Below are 21,140 nucleotides of genomic sequence, written 5' to 3' on the forward strand. Positions count from 1 at the left end.
TGTAAACTACACAGTAAAGTACTTTGACATTACTATTTTTTGGAACAGTGTAGTTTTGCCTTTGTGCACCACCACAGTGGCTCTTAGGTCAAACTATTAATGTGTGATTGAAGTGGCTTTGTGTACTTGGCTTTAATTCAGTTAATTACAAAAAATTACATAAACTCCTTAAGGCTAGCATTTTTAGAGTTTCAACATTCATAACATAAATTTAAAGAAACTTGAATGGAAAATGTTTGGAGCCTAAAGTCTAGAACCCATAGACATCACTAAATGCTCAAAAGTCCAGCAACTGGTTCAATTCAATACATTTCTATTTATATGTCACAAAATCACAATGCCAGTCACTTCAGGGCACTTTATAGAGATAGAGGAAACCCCAAGAATCAGACAACTTGGCGACAGTGAGGGAAAAAAAACATACTTTGAAGAAACTTCCAGCAGAACCAGGCTCAGTGAGGTGCAGCCATCTGCTGTAACCGTTTAAACAAGACGGGATGCTACAGAGTGGTCAACATGGGCAATTCCTAACTTTTTTGAGACATTAGTAAAAAAAAATGGTTAATTTTCTCATTTTGAACATTTGATATGTGAATAAATGTTTTCAAATAATTGCATTTTCTTTCTATTTACATTTATACAGCATCCCAACTTTTTTGGAATTTGGATTGTAATAAACAATAGTTGTAGCTAGGTAGCTTGCTAAAAAGGCCATTGCATAGTGCATTTAACTGTATTTAAATGGACAACAGTTCTCTGCTTTCCAGATGTGGAACCATTCTTATTCATGGCCAGTAGGGGTAGTCAGTTAGTGTCTGGTTTAACAGAAGTTTCAGCTCCCTTGTTCTATGACCTCAGTACATACTTTCCTGATAAGTTTATTACCCAGTTTCAAGTATTACTGAACACAACAGTGCGTTCTGTGTGTAAATGATGGTCCCCAGTAGAGCCTAAAAGGGCAATAAAGTTTATGCTTAGATGGACATGCAGTATCTTCGAAATCTTGGTTGTCAGACAAAACACTGAGCAGACTTCACAACAGTTAGATTCAGTCATGTGTGGTTGAGTCTACATTTTATATATAGTCAGTGATTACATTCAGTCTATGATATACAGAAGAATTCACAGAGTATCAAAGCTCGAAGTTTTTATTTTTGCTCTATATGCTGATGTTTGCTTTGTATACTTTGAGCCTCTATAGTGCTCACTAATACATGTACTGTAAGTGGAAAATCTTACTGCAAAGTAGATGTAGGGTGGAGCATTTTCTTCAATGGTCAGTCCTTGGCCTGACCTCCTTCAGCTCGCCAATGTGGCAGCTTTGCTCAGGAGGGTAATGTTCCCTTGGGACTATGAGTGAGACACTCTTTGAAAAGGTGCCCGGCTAGAGCAGATCAGTCCAGGCCAGGCCAACGCAAGACAGACAAGCGTTTGACTGTTCTTTCACTGCCGCTGGAGCTCCGAGGCTTGGCTGCCATTCTGTCCCAGCTGGCAGTCAGAGTCAGTGGATGGAGTTAATGCTATAGCTCACAAAGCTATAAAGCCTGCTCAAACTGTGAACCTTCTGACTGCACAGTTAGGTCCCTGAAAAGATCAGAAACCAAAAGGTTCAAACTTGCACTTCTTGTTATGATGGACAGTAAAAGATTTCAAGCTGTCTGTGGAGTGGGGAACACAATGATGTTTTTATAGTGCAGGGTTTAAGAATGATTTCCCTGTGGTGTCCTCAGTGTGGTGGCAGTGGGAGGAAACTGACGTGTGCTGCTGTTGCATCCACCGCACAGAGCACAGAAACTAGCCTGCGTGTCCTTTTCAGCAAAGGTCGACCCCGGCTTCATTTTAAAGAAAGATCTACTAATTAGTAATAGGTGCCGAAAAAGTTGTGTGAAACTAACACGAGCTGTAAGTACAAGCTGTTCAAATGCAAAAGTTACTTTTCCAGAATCCACTGATCACTGTAGGTTGTTAATGCATCTCACCAAATCAACAATACCAACTAGAATCACATCAGCATCATAAAACAGTCTACTGAAAAACTGACTTTGCATTAATAGCTTCATGACAGTCCCGAGAAGACTATTATGCTCATTCTTTAACAGAGCTCTGACTCACGTTGGCGGTTTCAAAAATATCTACATCTTCCCACCTTAGCTTCAGATAGCTAAGGAAAACTCTGAGCAAACCTGAAGGCGTTTTGTGCAGCAGGGAGAATTTTTTTTTGTTTTAATAACATGACAGCAAATGATGGTGAGTCATTTTTTAACAATATTCTTAACGTATCCTCATAGCTGACTTTCATGATTCAGTTCAAAGTCCACCCACGAGCAGTTTAGCTCTTACATGGGGAATTTTTGCGTTCTGCTACTATCTCGATACATTTCCATTTCTGATGTCACACAACCTTATGTTATCGTTGTGCGTCTTCTTTCTCAGTTGGGACTCATTAGCTTACGCATCTCATGCTCACGCTTTTTTCATGTTTTTCATCTTCTCTCCCCAGCTGTGGATCCAACTCCAGATCCACTGGAGTCCAACCACTCTTTGATATCTGCAGTTCTGGTGAGCATGCTGCCCCTGCTGGTGATGGTGATCGCGTTTTTTGGAATGTTCTACTGGTGCAGAATCCATCGGCAGAGGCGTCCCAACCGCCAATGGGAGAGCAGCTTTAACTTTAAGCGTAAGCCAATAGCCGGTGGGCTGGACTGCAGTGACGCCTGCGCCATCATGACAGATGACGATAAGTCCGACAGCAGCTCGACTCATGCCAACAGTCTGAACCACAACACAGAGCCGCTGCCTATAGAGCTGGATCTGCTGGTATGCAAACATATTTGATACATATGTGGAGCTGTGCTGCTTCAAACTCTAATCTTAACTTTTGCTTGTGTCCCAGGTGGGAAAGGGTCGCTTTGCTCAGGTATACAAGGCTAAATTGAAGCAGACTACGTGGAATCAGTTTGAAACAGTAGCTGTAAAGATCTTCCCCTACGAAGAGTACGCCTCCTGGAAGAACGAGAAGGACATTTTCTCCAACACAGACCTCCGACATGAGAATATCCTCCACTTCCTGACAGCTGAGGAGCGGAAGGTGGAGAAACAGTACTGGCTGATCACGGCCTTCCACCCCAAAGGAAACCTACAGGTGAGTGCACAAGTGTCCGGAATATGAAAGTGGTATTACTTTGGTTTGTAACTTCTCAAAATGCTAATACACTGTCACATCTCTGTCTTCTAGGAGTACCTGACACATCACGTGATCAGCTGGCAGGAGCTGCAGGTGTTCAGCAGCTCTCTGGCACGGGGTGTTGCCCACCTCCACAGTGATCGCCTCCCCTGTGGAAGCCCTAAGGTTAAAGATCACAAGTCATATTTAGCAGTAGGGCAGCAATCCATCCATGTGACTGCTATTAGCCACGTTAGCAGCATTCAGATGACACTTGTTCCAATAAAAACACTTCAGCCTTTCTTCACCTGTTATGAGTACTGCTGTCCATCAAGTTTTTAGCAAATATTAACTGGATACATCGAATTGTTATAGTGAGACGATGGCATTAATTCAGTTCAGTTAAATTTAGTTTATGCAGTGTAGAAAGTACAGATCCTACACGGTACAAAAAAAACTCATAATCTCTGACAGGAAGAACTCCCTTTAAACAAACAGAAAAAAAATACAAAGTACAGGAGGGAGCAAATAACAGTGAACAACATGCAGGGAGTGAGATGAAGGGAGGTCCTCACAGCAGCCCAAACCTGTAGCACTCTTAGAATTAAGTAAAAATGTCAAATGTAAAGCCAAGAGGGACTTTCTCAGCATCAAATTACAGCTAGATTAAGGTTTTCTAAAAGACACAGGACACAATGCTTAATGCCTGGTGACACTAGGGGAAAAGTCAACAGATCAACATCCTGTAACTCAGGCTACATACATCGTATTATCTCTTTACCATTTTGATCTCTGCTTTCATGCTTATTATTTTTATTCATTTGGACGATCAAGTGTCTGTTATTCTCCTAGGTGCCGATAGTCCACCGAGACCTGAAGAGCTCCAACATCCTGGTGAAAAACGACGGGACGTGCTGTGTTTGTGACTTTGGCCTGGGACTCTGTCTGGACAGCAGCCTGTCAGTGGATGAACTTGCCAACAGTGGACAGGTTAAATATCATTATGGATTCCTCTTTTTAACAAATGGTCTTTAAACACAACTGCCAAGAGATATCAAAAGCATAACCTGCAAATATCTGCGGTAATAGATTTGTAGCTGTCATATTCACCATATCTGATGAGCGGGTTGTGTTTGTTTTGCCTTCCTCCTACTTCTCCTGAGAATGTGTTTGATTGTTTGCTGACAAAAGAAAACTGACAGACTGATCAGTAATCAAGTGATGAAGGAAGAGGTGCAGTGAGTGCAACCACAACAAAATCCTGGCTGTTCAATCTTTTCTTCCTTTTTGGGGGGGTTTTAACCTCAGCTCATGCGTAGGCCGAAGTATGATTGTTCAATGTCACTATTGGTTCCACTCACAATTAAAAGTTGGAAATTCCCAGCTAGTAGGTTGTAATTATAACTTCCGTGACTGTGTGTGTGTGTCTCTGTCAGATATTATCCTGAGCTTAGGTTTCGGTGTAAATTCTTTTCAATCATGTGTGCGCGTGTGGTCGAACTTTTCTTTGCATAAAAATGCAACTCGTGCAACCACTCGCAAAACCATGTCAGCAGTATTTTTGCATATACAGCACATGGGAAATTTGATGTTATGTAAATCTCAGATGTTTTATGGTTATTAAAGCAGCAGTGAAAAGACAGATTTGGAAAATGCTCATGGTAAGCACTAATGGAACAAATGCATGTAAATGCACTACAAAGCTGTTGAACTGACAGAGTACCTGTGGTGGAAAGGACATAAGTCTTGCATTAGCATTGCAAGAATGAATTTGCATATACAGTCAGCTAGCTTATTTGACCAGTTTGCACAGCTAAACTCAAAGCCATTTGGATTACTGCTTGGGTTACTGTGGAACAGTACAAGCCACCGTTTTACTAGTGGGAAAGTAGATGGAATGCAAAACGGTTATGCTAATTGACTTTGATTGACGCACAAACGTCACTTTTAAAGGCAGAAAACTGTTCCACTTTCACTTTCAGCTTATACGTTTCCATTACAGTCCATGATGACTCCAAACTCTACTTTACAAAATCAAAAGAGTCCCAAGATTTGCAAGCATACAGTTGCAAAGACGTGCAAACTATTAGATTTGACGTGCAGCGACTTGATGAGAATGGTATCCCTCTACTTTCAGTAAAAACTGGGAGAGAGTATGTTCTAAATATTCACCTAAGCCACTGAGTTTAAGCTGAGACTTGAAATAATACTTAAATAATTCAACATTGGACTTTAATCTTGTTTGGTTTGAACTCAAACTGATTTCTCCTGACAGGAATTTGTGATTTTGACTTGGAAGTCATTGATTGTCTTGACTTGTGATTTAACGTGAGGCTAAAGATCTTTATTTTGGACCTGACCTTGAATTGAGTTTGTCTTCAGCTGAGACTTAATTTTCTATATCTGCTTTTAGTTAAAACTTTGACAACTTGTTGATCTTGGCTTGGAGGTTGACTATTAAATGTAGGACTCTGCAGACTTGCAAAAAATATATATTGTTCCATGTCTGGCTGTGAAGAAATGCATCTGGAGTATACAGAAACACTGCAGCATAACAGCAACATTGAAAGTTGTCTGGAGCAAACAGTGCAGTAGCTACTATGTGTAATTTAACAGCGCACATCAAACAGATGAATGGCTAGACTAGAATCTCTCTGTTTTATGATGTCAAATGTCATTTCTTTTTCTTACCTGTTTCTGAATGAAGCGAGGAGTGAGTCAGGTCTTCTGCCACTGAGCCAGTGCTTTGATTTATTGCACCAGCACCATTAATCAGGCTTTGAGAGACAGTGTAGTGATAAGGTGATAATCTGTTTAATGCTTGGGTGTGCCTGTTTGTGTGTTAACCCCTGTTTGCTGCCTCTGTTCGGCAGGTGGGCACTGCGCGCTATATGGCACCAGAGGTGCTGGAGGCCCGACTAAATCTGGAGAACATCGAGTCTTTCAAGCAGACTGACATTTACTCCATGGCTCTGGTCCTGTGGGAGATGACGTCAAGGTGTGAAGCTATTGGAGGTCAGTGCACACAGTGCACACTGCACACACATGTAAACACACAAACGTGTTCAGTAATTACCAAGCTGTGGGAAGTATGATGTAATGTAACACATAAGCGCACACTCACTCTCAGAATAAAACAAATCTGCTCAGGTGAAGTGTCTCAGCAACTGAGATGACTCTACAGTGACAGCATGCTCTGTGAGTTTTGGCCTGTCAGATCAAGCTCAGCAGGAGAAGCAGTTGGGCAGAATGATGTTAACATGTCACATAATGAAGGTGTGTGTGAGGTCTAACTCAGTTTGTGCCGTGTGTAATGCAATGTCATAAAAATGACTGCTTATCTTCTACCTTCCTTTCTTTCCGGTCATGTCCCTTCAGTCATGAAACAACTGGAAGTATTTGGCTATTTCCTATACGTCACAATTACTAAAAGAAAAGGAAAAGGTCACTTTAATCAGCTGACTTCACGCAATACGTTTGAAGGCCAATGTGTTGAAAGCTGCTTGAAACTGCTACCGTGTGTGTGAGACCTACATAGTGTAGACAGTAGTTTCAGGACTACTGTTTACTGTTAGGCTTTTGTTTTTGATGGGGGCAGCAAGGAGGCTGATGGCCTCATCTGTTGCACTGCACCTCAACCTTCAGCTTTAGCAGCAGGAATTTGAGGAATGTCTGATGTGTGAGGGAGACAATCTGAACCGTGCGGTTGCCCTTCTTTGGGCAGGAAATCAGGGGGAGAGAGCTGGAGTGGTTACTGTACCTGCTACAGCTGTGTGTGTGTGTGTGTGTGTGTGTGTGTGTGTGTGTGTGTGTGTGTGTGTGTGTGTGTGTGTGTGTGTGTGTGTGTGTGTGTTTTAATTTATTTTTGAGGCTCAGAATGTGGTTTTAGTGTAAGGGTTACAGTTAGATCCCTGAAACTTGTTCTGGTCTTGTCTTGCTTTTTCTGCCAGTTGAAAAAAATAGAAATAGAAACTCCTAATCCACCAAGCAATGAACTGCAGTCCAAGCAATCAGATATTCGTGGCCTAAACAGGGAACCAGTGACACACAACCGAGCTGTTTCACATTTGGCTGCATGCTGTATAATGAATAGTACCAAATCATCAGTAAAGAACAGAAAGGCAATTCTTAAGCCACCAATTCAAATGTCAGTGGAAGATCACGAGAATCGAGGACAAGGAACAATCTGTAGGGCAACAACACAACAACACACTACTACCTTACAGTAGCTAGACACGCACACAATTAGGAAAGGGAGTTTTGATACCACCAGTTTTGTTTCAGTGCTGGAAGGGAATCATTTCGCTCTTATGCACATGAGGGTGTGTGAGTCCGGTATTAATGCCACTTTGATCAAAAATCTTTCTATCAGTAATTCTCACCTTGCAAAATTAGATTGTACTATAGACTTTAAATCTTAGAGAGGACCTTTTAATGAAGTACAGCTCACACAAATTTGTTTTTGTGTGTTTTATTCCAGTCTCCTTAGAGTAGAGAGGGACTCTCTGTGGTTTATGTTGTTCCCTCTGTCTCTTGGGCTTTTCTAGACAGTCTGAGATATTTAGAATGAGACAGTCACATTCCAGTGTGTGTGTGTGTGTGTGTGTTTATTTCCTCTGTCTACACAGAGTGTGTGTATGTGTGTGTGTGTGTGTTTATTTCCTCTGTCTACACAGAGTGTGTGTGTTTCTTCAGAGTAAAGAGAGTCACCTGGAGACAGTGGAACAGAAATGGAGGTCTTAGACAGATGCCCTCATCTCATCCTGTTTCCATGTCTCAATCTGGGAGTGTGTGTGTGAGCGTGTGTGTGTGTGTGTGTGTGTGTGTGTATTTCCTCTGTCTCCACCGCAACAACAGGGGTCAGAATGGTGGATCGAAATACTACCCTGCTCTGGCATTGTTGTTGTGGTCACTTATAGTACATTCTCCGTGGGTCTCTGAGCATTTTATTTACTTATCCTGAATTAGCCTGCAGGGCGCAGCAGGGCCCGCATGTTCAGTCTGAGCTGAGGGTTATGCAGAGTAAATGGAGCAGGGAGAAAGGTTTGCACCATGCCAAGCAAAAGCCTTGTGGGCCATGTAGGGACACTGCCATTAGCAGCAGCTGGTGAGGGGTTGATAAAAAGCTAAAAGAACACAGAAGTTAATGATCAACATTTTGGAAATACGCTCACTTTTTACCTTAGACAAGACTGAGACCACTCTCTGTAATTACTGTAGGGTTATTGTAATCTCAGTTGCCAGTTCATTCGACCCGTTTAGCTAAAAGTAACGTGGTTAGCCCTTAAGAACAATCCTGCCCTGATGATGTTTAGATTGAAGAATTTCTCGACACTGAGTGTGTAGGACTTAGTTTGTGACTAATTTTAAAATTACACGTACGGTGAAGAATATTTACAATTTTATTACAATGCAATTTTCTACTGGGAAATCTTGGATACATGTGTGCTGCTTACTTTAACAGTTAACACCCCTCTAACTGTTGCTGTACCTCTGGCAACAACAGGGGTACGCCATGTTCCCTAGCAGGATATTTTCTTCAACATTTCCACAGGAAGTGGAACTCTTAAGATATACCCCTTTTCTCATTTCTTAGTTTGCACGTCCTCCCTTTCCTCTCATCCTCTTCTCATGTCTTACTCCCTCTTATCAGAGATGCAAAGTAAGGAGGGGGAGAGAGACACACAAGAAGAGAAGAGTTGAAGCAACAGGTGTTTAATTCAATGAAGCATCCTTGCATTGGAATCTCATTTTAAACTGATGTATAATCAGTAGGAAATGGATGGTTGGGTGAACAATAAATGCACCAGGTGCAGGAGAATGAGCTTGACCCACTTAAGTCTTACAACCAACAGACTCCCACAGGACACCCTCAAAGGACCCAGGTCCATGCGCCACATAATTTTGATGTCATAGCTGTGCAATATACTATTTTATATTACTATAACATCTCTGTTGGTGGCTTTTTTTCTTTTGTTTTTCTCTAAATTCTCTAAATAGCTTTTAGTTATTTTTAGCTAAGTGTATCTTACATAAACTGGCAGCTGAGTGTAAACATTTCAAGATAACTAAGTGTGTCATCTCCGGTCAGATACTAAATTACCCATTAAAATAAAAATAACGCAGATAAAGAGCAATAACAGTAAAAGACAAGTCAAATAAGACTAAACAGACAAAGAGCTGAAGAATACAGTAATTCCAAACAAACCAATCAAATGAGAACAGACATGAAGATAGGACTGACTGCTTCTTTCTTTTAAGTTTCAGGTATTCATTTGGAGGGAATCTGCTATTTCAACTTGTAACCCCCCCCCCCCCCCAATCAAAGTACTACTAACAGCACTGACATTAAACTTCACAGCACCCCAAGTGCTAGCCACAAACCTGCCACAGGAATTCAGCCCACAACTTTCTCTAGAGATGGGCGGATTCTTTGTTTCTGTGGAGAGGAGATTTTGTTTCGATGACAGTGTGGTTCATTAGAGTTTACGCAGGTTCATTTCTTGCAATGTAGTTTGTTTTGCATCAGTGTGGGATCAGTTTCATGTTATACTTCTCTCGAGAGTCTGAAATCTCTCAAACGCCAAACATGGAGATGTTTGTCTGGAGATAGCAGATCCCAGACAGCGTAGCCAGCCACGGGGTTTCTGCTAACCTTCAGGCCACAAAGGTTTCAGACAGATAATCTGAAAAGGAAACTGTCGTAAACCACTTTCCAGCACTTAGATTGAATATATCGGGATTTTAACTGCGGGCCCCAGACAGCAAGAGGAAAGTGAGACTGAAGCTCTGGTTGCAGTCTCTTTTGAAATCTCCTCTCAGATGAAATTCTTCTCATAGCTTTTCAAAGGTCCAGAGAAGGAAAACAGGCCCCGCCTCATGTAGACCGCACGTGTAGTCCCCATGTATCATTCACAGAAAAAGGACAAGTGTACAAGAGCCAAATCAGTAATGGAGCATGAAATAGGACCTTTTCCACTCTGTGATGTCTTGATGTTTAGAAGGTACTCCACCTCTTTTTATTTCTGTTTTCAACTCTGTGCTTCAGCTGTATGCAGTCCAGGAAAATGTGTGGTATTTATACCAGCTCCACAGCAGGAGATCTAAACAGCAGAAAGCTGAGGACAATACCAGGCCTGGCATAAATAGCCCTGCAGGGAATGGGCCATGCCCGGCTGGGTCCTGTTTTAAAATACTAAAACTGAGGGAACTTCCACATGTCAAAACAGGAAGTGTGGGTCTGTAGAGTCAGCGTTTCTGCACATAGTCCCAATCCTAGCCCTCCAGTTTCCTGTCTGCGGGATTTTACCCCAACCTCCTAACTTCCTGTATTTGAGGATAAGCAGCAGGGCTGCACGTGGTTATATGAGACTGCATCACTTATCATATATTTCACCGCATCATTCTGCTAACCACTACATCAAAGCATCTAGTTGATATGGAAATATACATAGCTATGTAGACATTTACTAAGTGCTTTGAGATTAAATGGGAATTTGAACAGCTACAAGTGCCGCTTTCTTCAACTCTGGTCTTTCTGAATTCGTGTTTCCACTCTCTCACTGTACATAAATAAATTTAAAATGGGGAATTGACACTCATCACCTAAAGCTTATTCAGATAATAGGTCCTTTATTAAAGATACATGCAGAAAAAAACACTGGTTAGCTTAAGTGACAGCTGTGTGTTAGCCTAGCTTGCTCTGGTTCTGCTTCATAATGCAGCCCTTGACTTCCAATGTAATCTCCCATCATTTCTAGTGTCATTTTAAACAAACAAGGGAGTAACATTTGTAGCTGTAGTTTTAACGGTAATAGCAAATTATAGTATAGCATAATTTATACTGTACCAAAAATGTTTAGGTAGTGAAAATATAGAAAAATGTATGTAGATGGTAAATATTGAGAAATGACTTCTGTATCTCATAAAGGATATTGAGTTTGGAAATTTAGGATTTTACTATAGGTAGTGACATACCAATGACTGCATCTTTGGTGGTAAATACACTTTAAGTTTAGAAAAATTTCCAAGTTCTTAAAGTGCTGTTGCAGACAATGTGAGATGATTTGAAGGTTCAGAGGTGCCAGTTAAATGGTTGTGAGGCTGTTGAAAGTTCACGAACGAACATTGAGCAGCAGGCGTTTAAGAATTGCAAACCAAACTAGTGAAACTTAACCAAACATGACTAATATTTTGGAAAACGAGAGACCGAATGTAAAGGGAAACCGAGTACTTAGCCCAAATAGAGTCAAGGATATTTAGACCTGGTCTAAAATGTGGTCAGCCTCAACTGACTAAAACACCCAGAGATCCACCCAGACACTGGACTGAGTGTGACCTGTGTGACTCACCAGGTCAGGATTTAGTTCCCTTTAGAATCAAATGGACTTCCAAAGACCATTGGTTTGGAGGCAGCAGAACAGAGAAAAGCAAACTGCAGCAAAATGTAGCACAAATGACAGTTTATTAGAGAATAATACCCAGTGTTTGACAGGTTGGGAAGAACACTTTGTTATTAAGCATAAGAACACTGACGTCCAGGGATAGATTATTTGCTAATTATTTGTGCATCATTTCCGGTGTCAGATGGGCAAACAGAAATGAGTTTGCAGTGATTAGTATCTCATTACACAGCAACTGTGAGATCCTGGGAGCCTTCCTTTCCGGGGTTGGAGGCAGACTGCAGCTGTTGTGATTTCGGTTTCATGAGGTTTGGACCCAATCCCAGAGCCTTGTTTTTCATTTTTCATGGTTTCAACATGATGCCCTTCCACCCCCTGCACCCCAGCTATTTTTTGAGCATAAAAGAGTAAAAAAAAATAACCGATTGTTATTTTGGTGTTCTTTGCTCTGAGGTTGCAAATAATGGCTTGTTAGCGGAAGCTGATTTGTTTGTTTTTAGACACGATCGTCATTTGAGTGCCAAAGTGGGCATTTTTCCTCCCGCCAAGGCTTCATAAAAGCAATTCTTTCCCACTGTCAGCATTATTGGTGCCAGCGTACAAGGCTCAAAGCTCGGGTGGAAATTCAAGCTCAGTGGTTTTGGGGTGTAATGACCTCATACCAGGATGCTTTTGCACTTTCTAGTAAGGTTAACTCAGCCACCTGTCACACTCAGTCTCCCTCTCCCTCTCTTTCCTTTTCTTCTTTATCTTAAAATTTTCACATATCATCATACGCACCTTTCAAGATTTTGAAAATGACAAATACTGGTACATACAAGTGGCTGTAAAGAAGGATGTGGTTTACTTGCAGCTCAGTTTAGGGTCTGCAGTCCATGTCTGATCTGTGAGTTGTGCTTGTGTTTTGCAGAAGTAAAGGATTACGAGCCGGCGTACGGCTCTAAAGTGCGAGAGCACCCCTGTGTGGAGAGCATGAAGGATAATGTGCTGAGAGACAGAGGGAGGCCTGAGATCCCCGACAGCTGGCTCAGGCACCAGGTGAGTGCATTAGACTGCAGTACTAATCAAAATTGTAGATGCAGCTTTCTACAATGTAGAACAAAAGTTAGGATGAAAATTAAAATAACACAATCAATCAATTGAGTGTGAACACTCAAATAAGTTTCATATTTTACATTAGTAAATATGTATCTATTGTCACGATTTTTTGCACACATAATTTTATATAACACAAGTGTACATTTTGAATGTAATAGTATGTTTAACTAATTTATACGATAATGTATCCCCTTTTGTACATTGTACTTGTTGTAGTTTATTTATTTTTCTATGCTTATTATTATTTTTCTTTGGTTTAGTTTAGTTAGTTTACCTGTGTGATGGACTCATAGCTAATAAGCACAATGGAGTGAGAACAAGTTTAAATAACTAATTTTTGCAGTAAAAGAGTAAAAGCCGGCCTTTGACACTTGAAAACATTTTTCAGCATAGGCTGTGGCTCGTCTCTTTGCTCTTTAAACAGTTTTGCATTTAACACTTTCCCTATATTCAATCAATCTTTTTGGTAAATCCTAATCATAAATTGCTTTGCTTGTTTGTGTGAAGACAGCAGAGACAGAGAGACATGTTAATGCTGACATAAATGCCAGTCACATAAGTGGAAGATTCAATTCAGCGCCAAATCACAATAACAGTTGCCACAGGATCTTTATATTGTAAGGTAGACCCTACAATAATACATACAGGGAAAAATCCAACAATCATATGACCCCTGTGAGCAAACACTTTGGCGACAGTTGGAAGGAAAAACTCCCTTTTAACAGGAAGAAACCTCCGGCAGAATCAGGCGCAGGGAGGGGCGGGGCCATCTGCTGTGACCGGTTGGGGTGAGAGAAGGAAAAAAAGAGCATTGCTCTCTAACAAATGTGATGCATTAAAGTTGAAGTACAATAAATACTACAACCTTTTTAGTCACAGCGGTTCCAGGCAGCCTCTTTGCTGACTGTGCTACAGTCAGCCACCTTCTAAATACGGAGACAGGTTTGGTTTTAATAACAGTTTAGTCCCAGTAGAGGTGCCTCCAACTTTACTCTGCTCACTGTAAAATGGCAATTAGCTAAACTTTGGTTTAATGAGGTGAAAGCTGCCTTATGCATTTGTAACATCTAAAACCGACTGAGTTCACTGCTTCCAAATAATGAAAGTGTTGCTTTTAATTTGCTTTTTAACTTCAGTGCTTGTACATTTATAACTTTTCTTAGAACCACTATAACCGGTTTGATTTCATATGTAAGAAGTTTTAACTAAACTAACCAAGTCTCAGCATTCCGTGACTATCTTGGAATTATCTGACTTTTATTTCAGTGGTCACTGGGATATAAAAACTACATATATAGAATAGTTTTATTTCTGCACTCATCTTTGCTTTTGTAGAATTCTCCTAGCACTCTCTCTCTTTTAAAAAGTTTCTATCTGATAACACATGCTCTCTGCCTCCCTCTACAGGGCATGGCAGTGATGTGCGCCACCATTAAGGAATGCTGGGACCACGATCCCGAGGCCCGCCTCACTGCACACTGCATTGCCGAACGCATCTCTGAGCTGGAAGACGAGATGGGCAAGCTGTCCAGCCGGAGCTCCTCGGCGGAGAAGATTGTAGAGGAACTAAAGATCCCAGTAGAGGTGGAGATCCCAGAGGAGGAAGTGAAAATTACAGAAATACAAAACATCATAGCTGTGGACTGCTCCATTAGCGACAAGAAGTGAGAAAAATGCCACTTCCTGGGATGGGACTGAGGACTAAACTCTGAATAGTGTCCTGGAGCTCAGCTCTTGTAGGACTTTGAGCCAAGCCGAGTGTGAGTCGCAGCGTCATCTGTCATTGTAGCCCAGCAAAGATCAACTTTTGGATGCTTTTGGTCTTCGCCACATTTAAGATGTGGCTCGACATAATCAGCTGGTAGCTACAGAACCAAAAAAGATAACTGGAAGCTTCTCGAGATACGCTGAGCGTGGCGAGTCTGACGGGCTTCTCTTCAAGGTCTCTCCACGAGAAACAAACTGGGCAATACATCCTATACCAAAGATATTCAGTGTGCACTTTACCACCTACTACTTATTACAGATGTTTTTATGTACTCTAACGTGCCTTTTGCCTGAAAGTGCCTTTGTGTGTTCAACTTTGAGCCAAACTGTCAGCAGCGCCTTAACACTAATGATGCTACAGATTCCATCCTCACCAGCAGGAAATTAAAGGAATACGTGTCTGTGGGTGTGTGAATGTATGTGTGTGTTCTTTTTCTTTCTACCAAGCTATGCCTTAACTTTGTTTTCCAGATAAGCAAGCACGTTGTACACAGAGACATAAACTGTAATACAGATGACAAATCAAAGCTAAAAGGGAAAGTCTTCCTTCTACAGCGCTTATGCAGAGATCAAAAGACTATATAAAGATGCATTTTTTACAACTGTGTATGTTTTCTGTCTGTATCACCAGGAAACTGAGTGTGCCAAAGATCGTTTATCCCGCTTTTCAATATGTACCATATGTAAGATATTGTAAATCTTTTAAGAATTAAATATATCTGTATGCTGATTCTGTTGACACTGATTTTTTTTTTTCAAAACTGTTAATTAAAACTGTGTCATGTTTCCTTTTTATGACTGTTTTGTTCACATCTAACTCCAACTGTATCATTAGTTTATGAGACTTCTACATCATCAGTGTCCTTTCTCTGGCCATAACACACTTATATGTTTTTGTTTGCTTAAGATCAAAAGCTGTAAGCAATAAACTACACAAAACATGCCAGATGTAGCAAAAAACTATAAATCAAATATGTAAATTTATGTTAAATTTTTTGGGGTCAGAAGTACAATAAATGTAATTTTAGTGGTTTAGGCTTTAATATATTTGGATCAGGTAAGTGAAACTAAAATGATTTAAAAGTGAAAGCTGGATTTATTCATGTTTGACCAGTTAGAGGCAGCAGAGCAATCCCCACCTCACAAAGTTATGGTAACTACATTAGTTATCAGCTGACCTATTTAGATGCAGAGCTACTTATCTGTTTGTTTCACTTTCAGCTTGACTTTGTCCTCCACAACTGAGGAAATATCTGCTCTTTAGTTGCTAACTGCAAAGGCTGCAAAGCTTTATCATTTATATATGCATGCAATGCCGAGATGTTGAGGTTTTCTGCAATTGACAATACAAGGATTCCCTTTCATATACTATAAAGAAATCTAATCCACTGCAGATGCATCAGTATAAACAAATGGATTAACAGTGGTCAGTGTTGGGGAGTAACGGAATACATGTACTGACGTTACGTATTTAAAATACAAAAACTGTATTCCGTTACAGTTACCATTTAAAAAGGTGGTATTTAGAATACAGTTACTTTGTTGAAATAAATGGATTACACGGCGGTATTTTCCTGTTTCACATTGTTGCAGGTCAGGACTGTTTGGGTTTTGTTTGACAGCTATGTTCTGTTGTTCCAGGCAGCAGCGTTACGGTTGCCATGGTTACAGGATGACGCGCGCTACTGTGTGTTTCCTGGGTGAGAGAGCGCCTTTTTGTTGTTGTTGTTGTTGTTGTTGTGCTAAGCTAATAGGCAGAATGCTACAGGCATAGCGCTAAAAAATGTAGCCTGATGGGCAGTGTAGTCCGTGCTGCAGGGAGAATGGACTGCCATACCCGTTATGTGTCTGTGAGCGAGGGAGGGAGAAAAAGGAAAAATATGAGCTGTCATCAAGCAGAAACGGGAGCTGGAAGCATGTAAATAATAACCACTGCAGCCAAAAGGAGTGCCTGACGAGTCCAGTTGTAAGTAAGCTATTAAGACTCGACTGTACGCTGTGTTCGTGTTTTCGTCCGAAACAATAAGTTCCGTTGGAGCAACAGATTCCCATGATGCATAAGTATTTTATCCAGTCTTCCTTCTCTCTCCCCAGCTGGTCCTGGCAGATGGCCCCGCCCCTCCCTGAGCCTGGTTCTGCCAGAGGTTTCATCCTGTTAAAAGGGAGTTTTTCCTTCCCACTGTCGCCAAAGTGTTTGCTCGTAGGGGGTCATATGATTGTTGGGTTTTTCTCTGTATGTACTGTATTATTGTAGGGTCTAGCTGATATAAAGCACTTTGAGGCGACTGTTGTTGTGATGTGGCACTGTAAAAATAACATTGAATTGAATTGAATAGGATAGAAACACTGTTGGGAAAAATTCCATAGGAATTTAACAGGCTATATTAAATTTCCTCATTTATTTCAGGATTTTTAATCACACAATGGGCCTACATATGATATTGTTCTGAAGTTGTGTTTTTTAATTTAGTGAAACAACCTGCAGAACAAACAGATGTCTTACAATTTTGTGTTATTCAAAGGTTACATCAAATTACCAGGAAGTGTACCGCTAAAGTGTTTAGTTTGTATTACTGTGGTAACGTTAACTAGAGATGGACCGATCCGATATTACGTATCGGTATCGGTCCGATACTGACCTAAATTACTGGATCGGATATCGGAGAAAAATAAAAAATGTAATCCGATCCATTAAATATCACGAAAGCGCCTCACAAAACTTGCAACACGCCGTAACTCACCTCAGAACGTTAGCAGTCGGAGCAGTATGCATCACGTGATAGAGCGGCTGTGGCATGCAGGACCTGTTGGTGGTCTGGATAGCATTTGGAGCTTCGCTAGCAACCTGGCATTTCATCTCCGACAAAGTTATCCCGAGAGAAGTAAAGCAAGTGTGTAAGTCCATCTCTGAATGTTTGTAAAGCATTCCTGCGTTAAGCTTACCAAACGATATATGGAGCGACTGCCTCTTCTGGCTGCTACTTCAATCATGAAACTGCTTAATGATCAGCTGATCGGCTTTTCTGTCGCGAGTCCGTCTCTCTTGTTTGCTTTTGGCCCACTTTGCACCAGAAAGAGGAAACCAGCGGCTGAACAACAGCAGCACGTTTAAGCTTGATCAGCTGTTGTTAGAATGTATTTAATATTACTTTCTACTCCAGGATCTTTTTCTACGTAGCTGACGGCTGGTAACTGTGCAGGGGCGGATCTAGCAAAGTTTAGCCAGGGGGGCCGATAGGGCATTAACTGGGAAAAGGGGGCACAAAGACATACTTTTCTTTCTTATTCTCATTTAAAATGTCGAGCTTTTAATAAATAATTATCTGACACACAAAGTTTTAATTTGATGTAAAATGAATAGAAGTCAATTACTGTACATAGTGACTATTAAGTCTAATATATATACCCTAGTAAGCTATAGTACTTTTTCCTTTGGGAAGGTACCATCTGTGCAGTCTGCAATTTTGTTGAAGAAAGATGTTGAATCTATTTAATATTTCTTGAAAAATAATTGATTTCTGTGCTTTTTTTTTTCACACTGCATCAAATTAAGGTTGATTACGTCGATTAAGCATCATGAGGTGGAGCGTGAGGGGTGGTTCCCTATTTTTTATTTATTTATTTTTGTTGTTGCTGGGAGTTGGAACCCTATTAGTTAGGTTGCTTAATATTTACGCTAAGTACTCTTTAAAATACTAGAATAGGGAGGATGGTGTAGGTTTAAGTTTATTAGATTGATCAGTATTGCTGAACTATGAAATTTTTTTTTTTTTGCATACAGGTATAACAGAATAGCTTTAGTGTAGTTGTTGTTTTAAACTTGAGTATGAACTTATACAAAATGCAGCAAGATATTTAAAAAACAGTTTTGTTGATTAAAAAACACTATATCGGATTCATATCGGTATCGGCAGATATCCAAATTTATGATATCGGTATCGGTATCGGACATAAAAAAGTGGTATCGTGCCATCTCTAACGTTAACAGTGATGTAATATATTGGACTAGTGCTGAGCAGCAGCGGTGTTCATGTCAGTGTCACAGAGTCATTAAATTCCACCTTTATATACACTTTGTCATCTGTAGGGCTTGGAGAATCGCCACGATAGCTCTTGTAACATCGATTGAATTTGGTTTGCTAAATCCACAAAGAGCAGCAGCACACTGGTCAGCCTTGTATACAAAGAAAACATCCTGGAGCTCACAGTAGAAATTATTGTGACTTGTATAGAAGTTTTCATCACCTAATCTGTCTTTGTCACTTAGTCACATCTTGTTTTTGTGTCACTCTGTTTTCTATTCTTGAGAGAAATTTGTGTGAAAAGAAATCAAGCATAATTTAAAATTGCATGCTAAGAATTCTTTTCCATTCACTTCATAAGACTTTATAATGTCCCTTTCCAGACTATTCGTAGCTGTACTACATTTCATTTTTTTGTGCTGTAATGCTGCTGTGGTTACTGCTCCTGACAAGGTGTCAGGAGCTGAGAAAAAAGCAGTTTTCACATGCAAATGCAGAGTAGGTCCAGTGTTAATCCACTTTTAGCTCTAGTTTTGATCTTCACCCCGTCTTATTTGACTCTTTAACTTCTAAATGCTCCACTAGATCCATCTAGTAGAATCTAACTATGTCTGTATGTTTGCTTATTAGAGGCTTTCACTGAAAACAGGTGAAAGAATCAAAGAATTTTGGATGGAAAAACAGCAAAATATACTTCCCAGAACACAAAATGAACGAACTGAAAGATGCTATCAAGTTCTGCAAACTTAATTCAAACTAAAGAGCTGTGTGATCATTTCCTTTTCCTATTTACATTTAAACTACTCATTTGATCCATTTTTATTATAAAATTAGAATAAGTAGTGGTTCAGGTTCTGTTTTTTTACGTTTGACTTGAATTCAGGCCCCAGAGCTGTAGCTTAAGATCTATTTTGTGATTATTTTAAATAGCACACTCTGATTTGGAGCACAGCTGCTGTTGCTGTTACTGGAACTTTGTTTTTTGTAGTGCAAGCCCTGCTTTACCTTTAAATATACAGTTACAGTGACTGAGAGCAGTCAGCAGCTTCCAAGCAGCCGAGGGTTGAGGGTCAGTTGAGCAGACAAGCTGTTTTTAGTGCAAGAGGCTTTTAGGGGCAGTGTGGAAATGGTTTTAGTGGGATGTCAGACACAAAGTGTGTGAGTGTGGTGCAGACATTCCTCTGGTTATTTTATATCAGGAAAAAAAGTAATGACAGGCTTGCGATTCCCATGAACCAGAGAACAGAGGGTACCACATCACAAGTAGTCATATAAACACACGTGCTTACATGTTTCTGTCCCTCCAAAGGACCTAACCAAAACGTCACCCCAACCTAAACATAAATCTTCTAAGCCCCCAAAGATTACGTCATTTACGATTTTCTTTTTGCCCTCAATATAATGCTATGTAAACAGATTCATGTTGAGGCGACAAGTGTACAAAGAAACACATGTACATGCCTACAAAAATTCGGGTAACCTGGGGTTATTAAATATTTTAAAATTATAACTTGCATAAAATAATGGCATTAATCTGTCTTACAGGTTCCTATATCTTTAACTCTTTGCCTCTTGAAGCATGTATTTGCATCAGACATTAGTGGAGGTGATCTCTACTGATATATACTGAGGTGTCAGATCTCATCATTAAGGATACAGGGGAGATCGTCAAATGTCACCTTTATGAAGGAAAAAGTTTGGGTTTTCATTCACGTTCCAGTGGCTCAGCCGAGAAGCTTTAGTGTATTTTTGCCTCACTATATAATATCTGTCTGGACAGCTTCCAAGCTACTCATTGATACACAACCTGAGAAACCTGAGAAGACAATAGGTCAACTTCCATGTTTAACAGCTGGTGAGGTGTTATTAATTGTTTTTTGTTTTTTTTACCCCCATTTTAAACCCAACATACCGTTACTGATTATGGCTTATTTTAAAGCAATCTGAGTCATCCAAATGTTGCTCCACAGACTTTAGGCCTTTGTGATTAAAAAAGGTCCTTTTGATCTCTTTTGGTAATGAGATGTGGTTTCTGTTTGTGCAAAACTGCTGCTCATTGGAGTGGACAACTACTCAAGTGTCAGCAACTACTTCCTGCAGCTCCTCTGCAGTCAGGTTAGGTTGCCATGCTTTTCCACCTTGCAGACATGCAGTTTGATCTTCAAGCTTTTTGATCATGATTTTTTTTTAATGACATTTATTACTGACATTTTAGTCGGTGCGAATGTTGACCTGGAAGTACTATGACTAGACAGCTGCCCCAGAACCATTCCCAATGATCAAGAGTCCTTGGTAGCCATTCATTGTCTGTTTCAATGCAATGATACTCTGCAGGCCAAACTATTCTGAAAGAAAAAAAAAAAAGCAAAGTTAGTTTTATTTGTTCAAGGTTGGCCAAACTTTTAAATCCAACTGGCCTTCATTCCCTCCTCCGCCTCTGTTTCCCCTCCTTCTCCCTGGCTCACTCCTGTTCTCTCCATCTTAAACCTCATGCCACTCTTTGTTGGTGAACTCCTGGCATCCCTGTCTCTCATCAGAGGCAAACATTCTGCATCCAGAATTAACTTTTTTCCATTCTTTTACAGGCCTCTGTAGTAATCCAGGGTTTTGTGCATATCCCAGAAGCCCAACTCTGCCTTCCTGTTGCACTCAAATCACCAGACCGGATCAGTCGCTGTCAGATCATTT

General features: G+C 40.4%; 1 protein-coding gene across 2 annotated transcripts in view; it reads left to right on the forward strand.

Moving 5' to 3' along the window:
- The window catches only part of tgfbr2b (transforming growth factor beta receptor 2b), a 49,740-nt gene extending 34,523 nt beyond the window's left edge, over nucleotides 1-15,217 (forward strand). For both annotated transcript variants that reach the window (XM_085290607.1, XM_085290608.1), the window contains 7 exons: nucleotides 2,501-2,817; nucleotides 2,894-3,142; nucleotides 3,236-3,349; nucleotides 4,016-4,153; nucleotides 6,037-6,178; nucleotides 12,476-12,603; nucleotides 14,071-15,217. In XM_085290607.1, the coding sequence (XP_085146733.1) occupies nucleotides 2,501-2,817; nucleotides 2,894-3,142; nucleotides 3,236-3,349; nucleotides 4,016-4,153; nucleotides 6,037-6,178; nucleotides 12,476-12,603; nucleotides 14,071-14,331 (1,349 nt within the window). In that variant the 3' untranslated portion in view covers nucleotides 14,332-15,217. The remainder of the gene's footprint in view (nucleotides 1-2,500; nucleotides 2,818-2,893; nucleotides 3,143-3,235; nucleotides 3,350-4,015; nucleotides 4,154-6,036; nucleotides 6,179-12,475; nucleotides 12,604-14,070) is intronic.
- The last annotated feature ends 5,923 nt before the right edge of the window (nucleotides 15,218-21,140 follow it).

Source organism: Mchenga conophoros, linkage group LG11 (assembly GCF_057382185.1).
Source record: "Mchenga conophoros isolate Kocher_MC1m ecotype Shallow Benthic linkage group LG11, M_conophoros_male_GT1.1, whole genome shotgun sequence".
NCBI classification, from domain to species: domain Eukaryota; kingdom Metazoa; phylum Chordata; class Actinopteri; order Cichliformes; family Cichlidae; genus Mchenga; species Mchenga conophoros.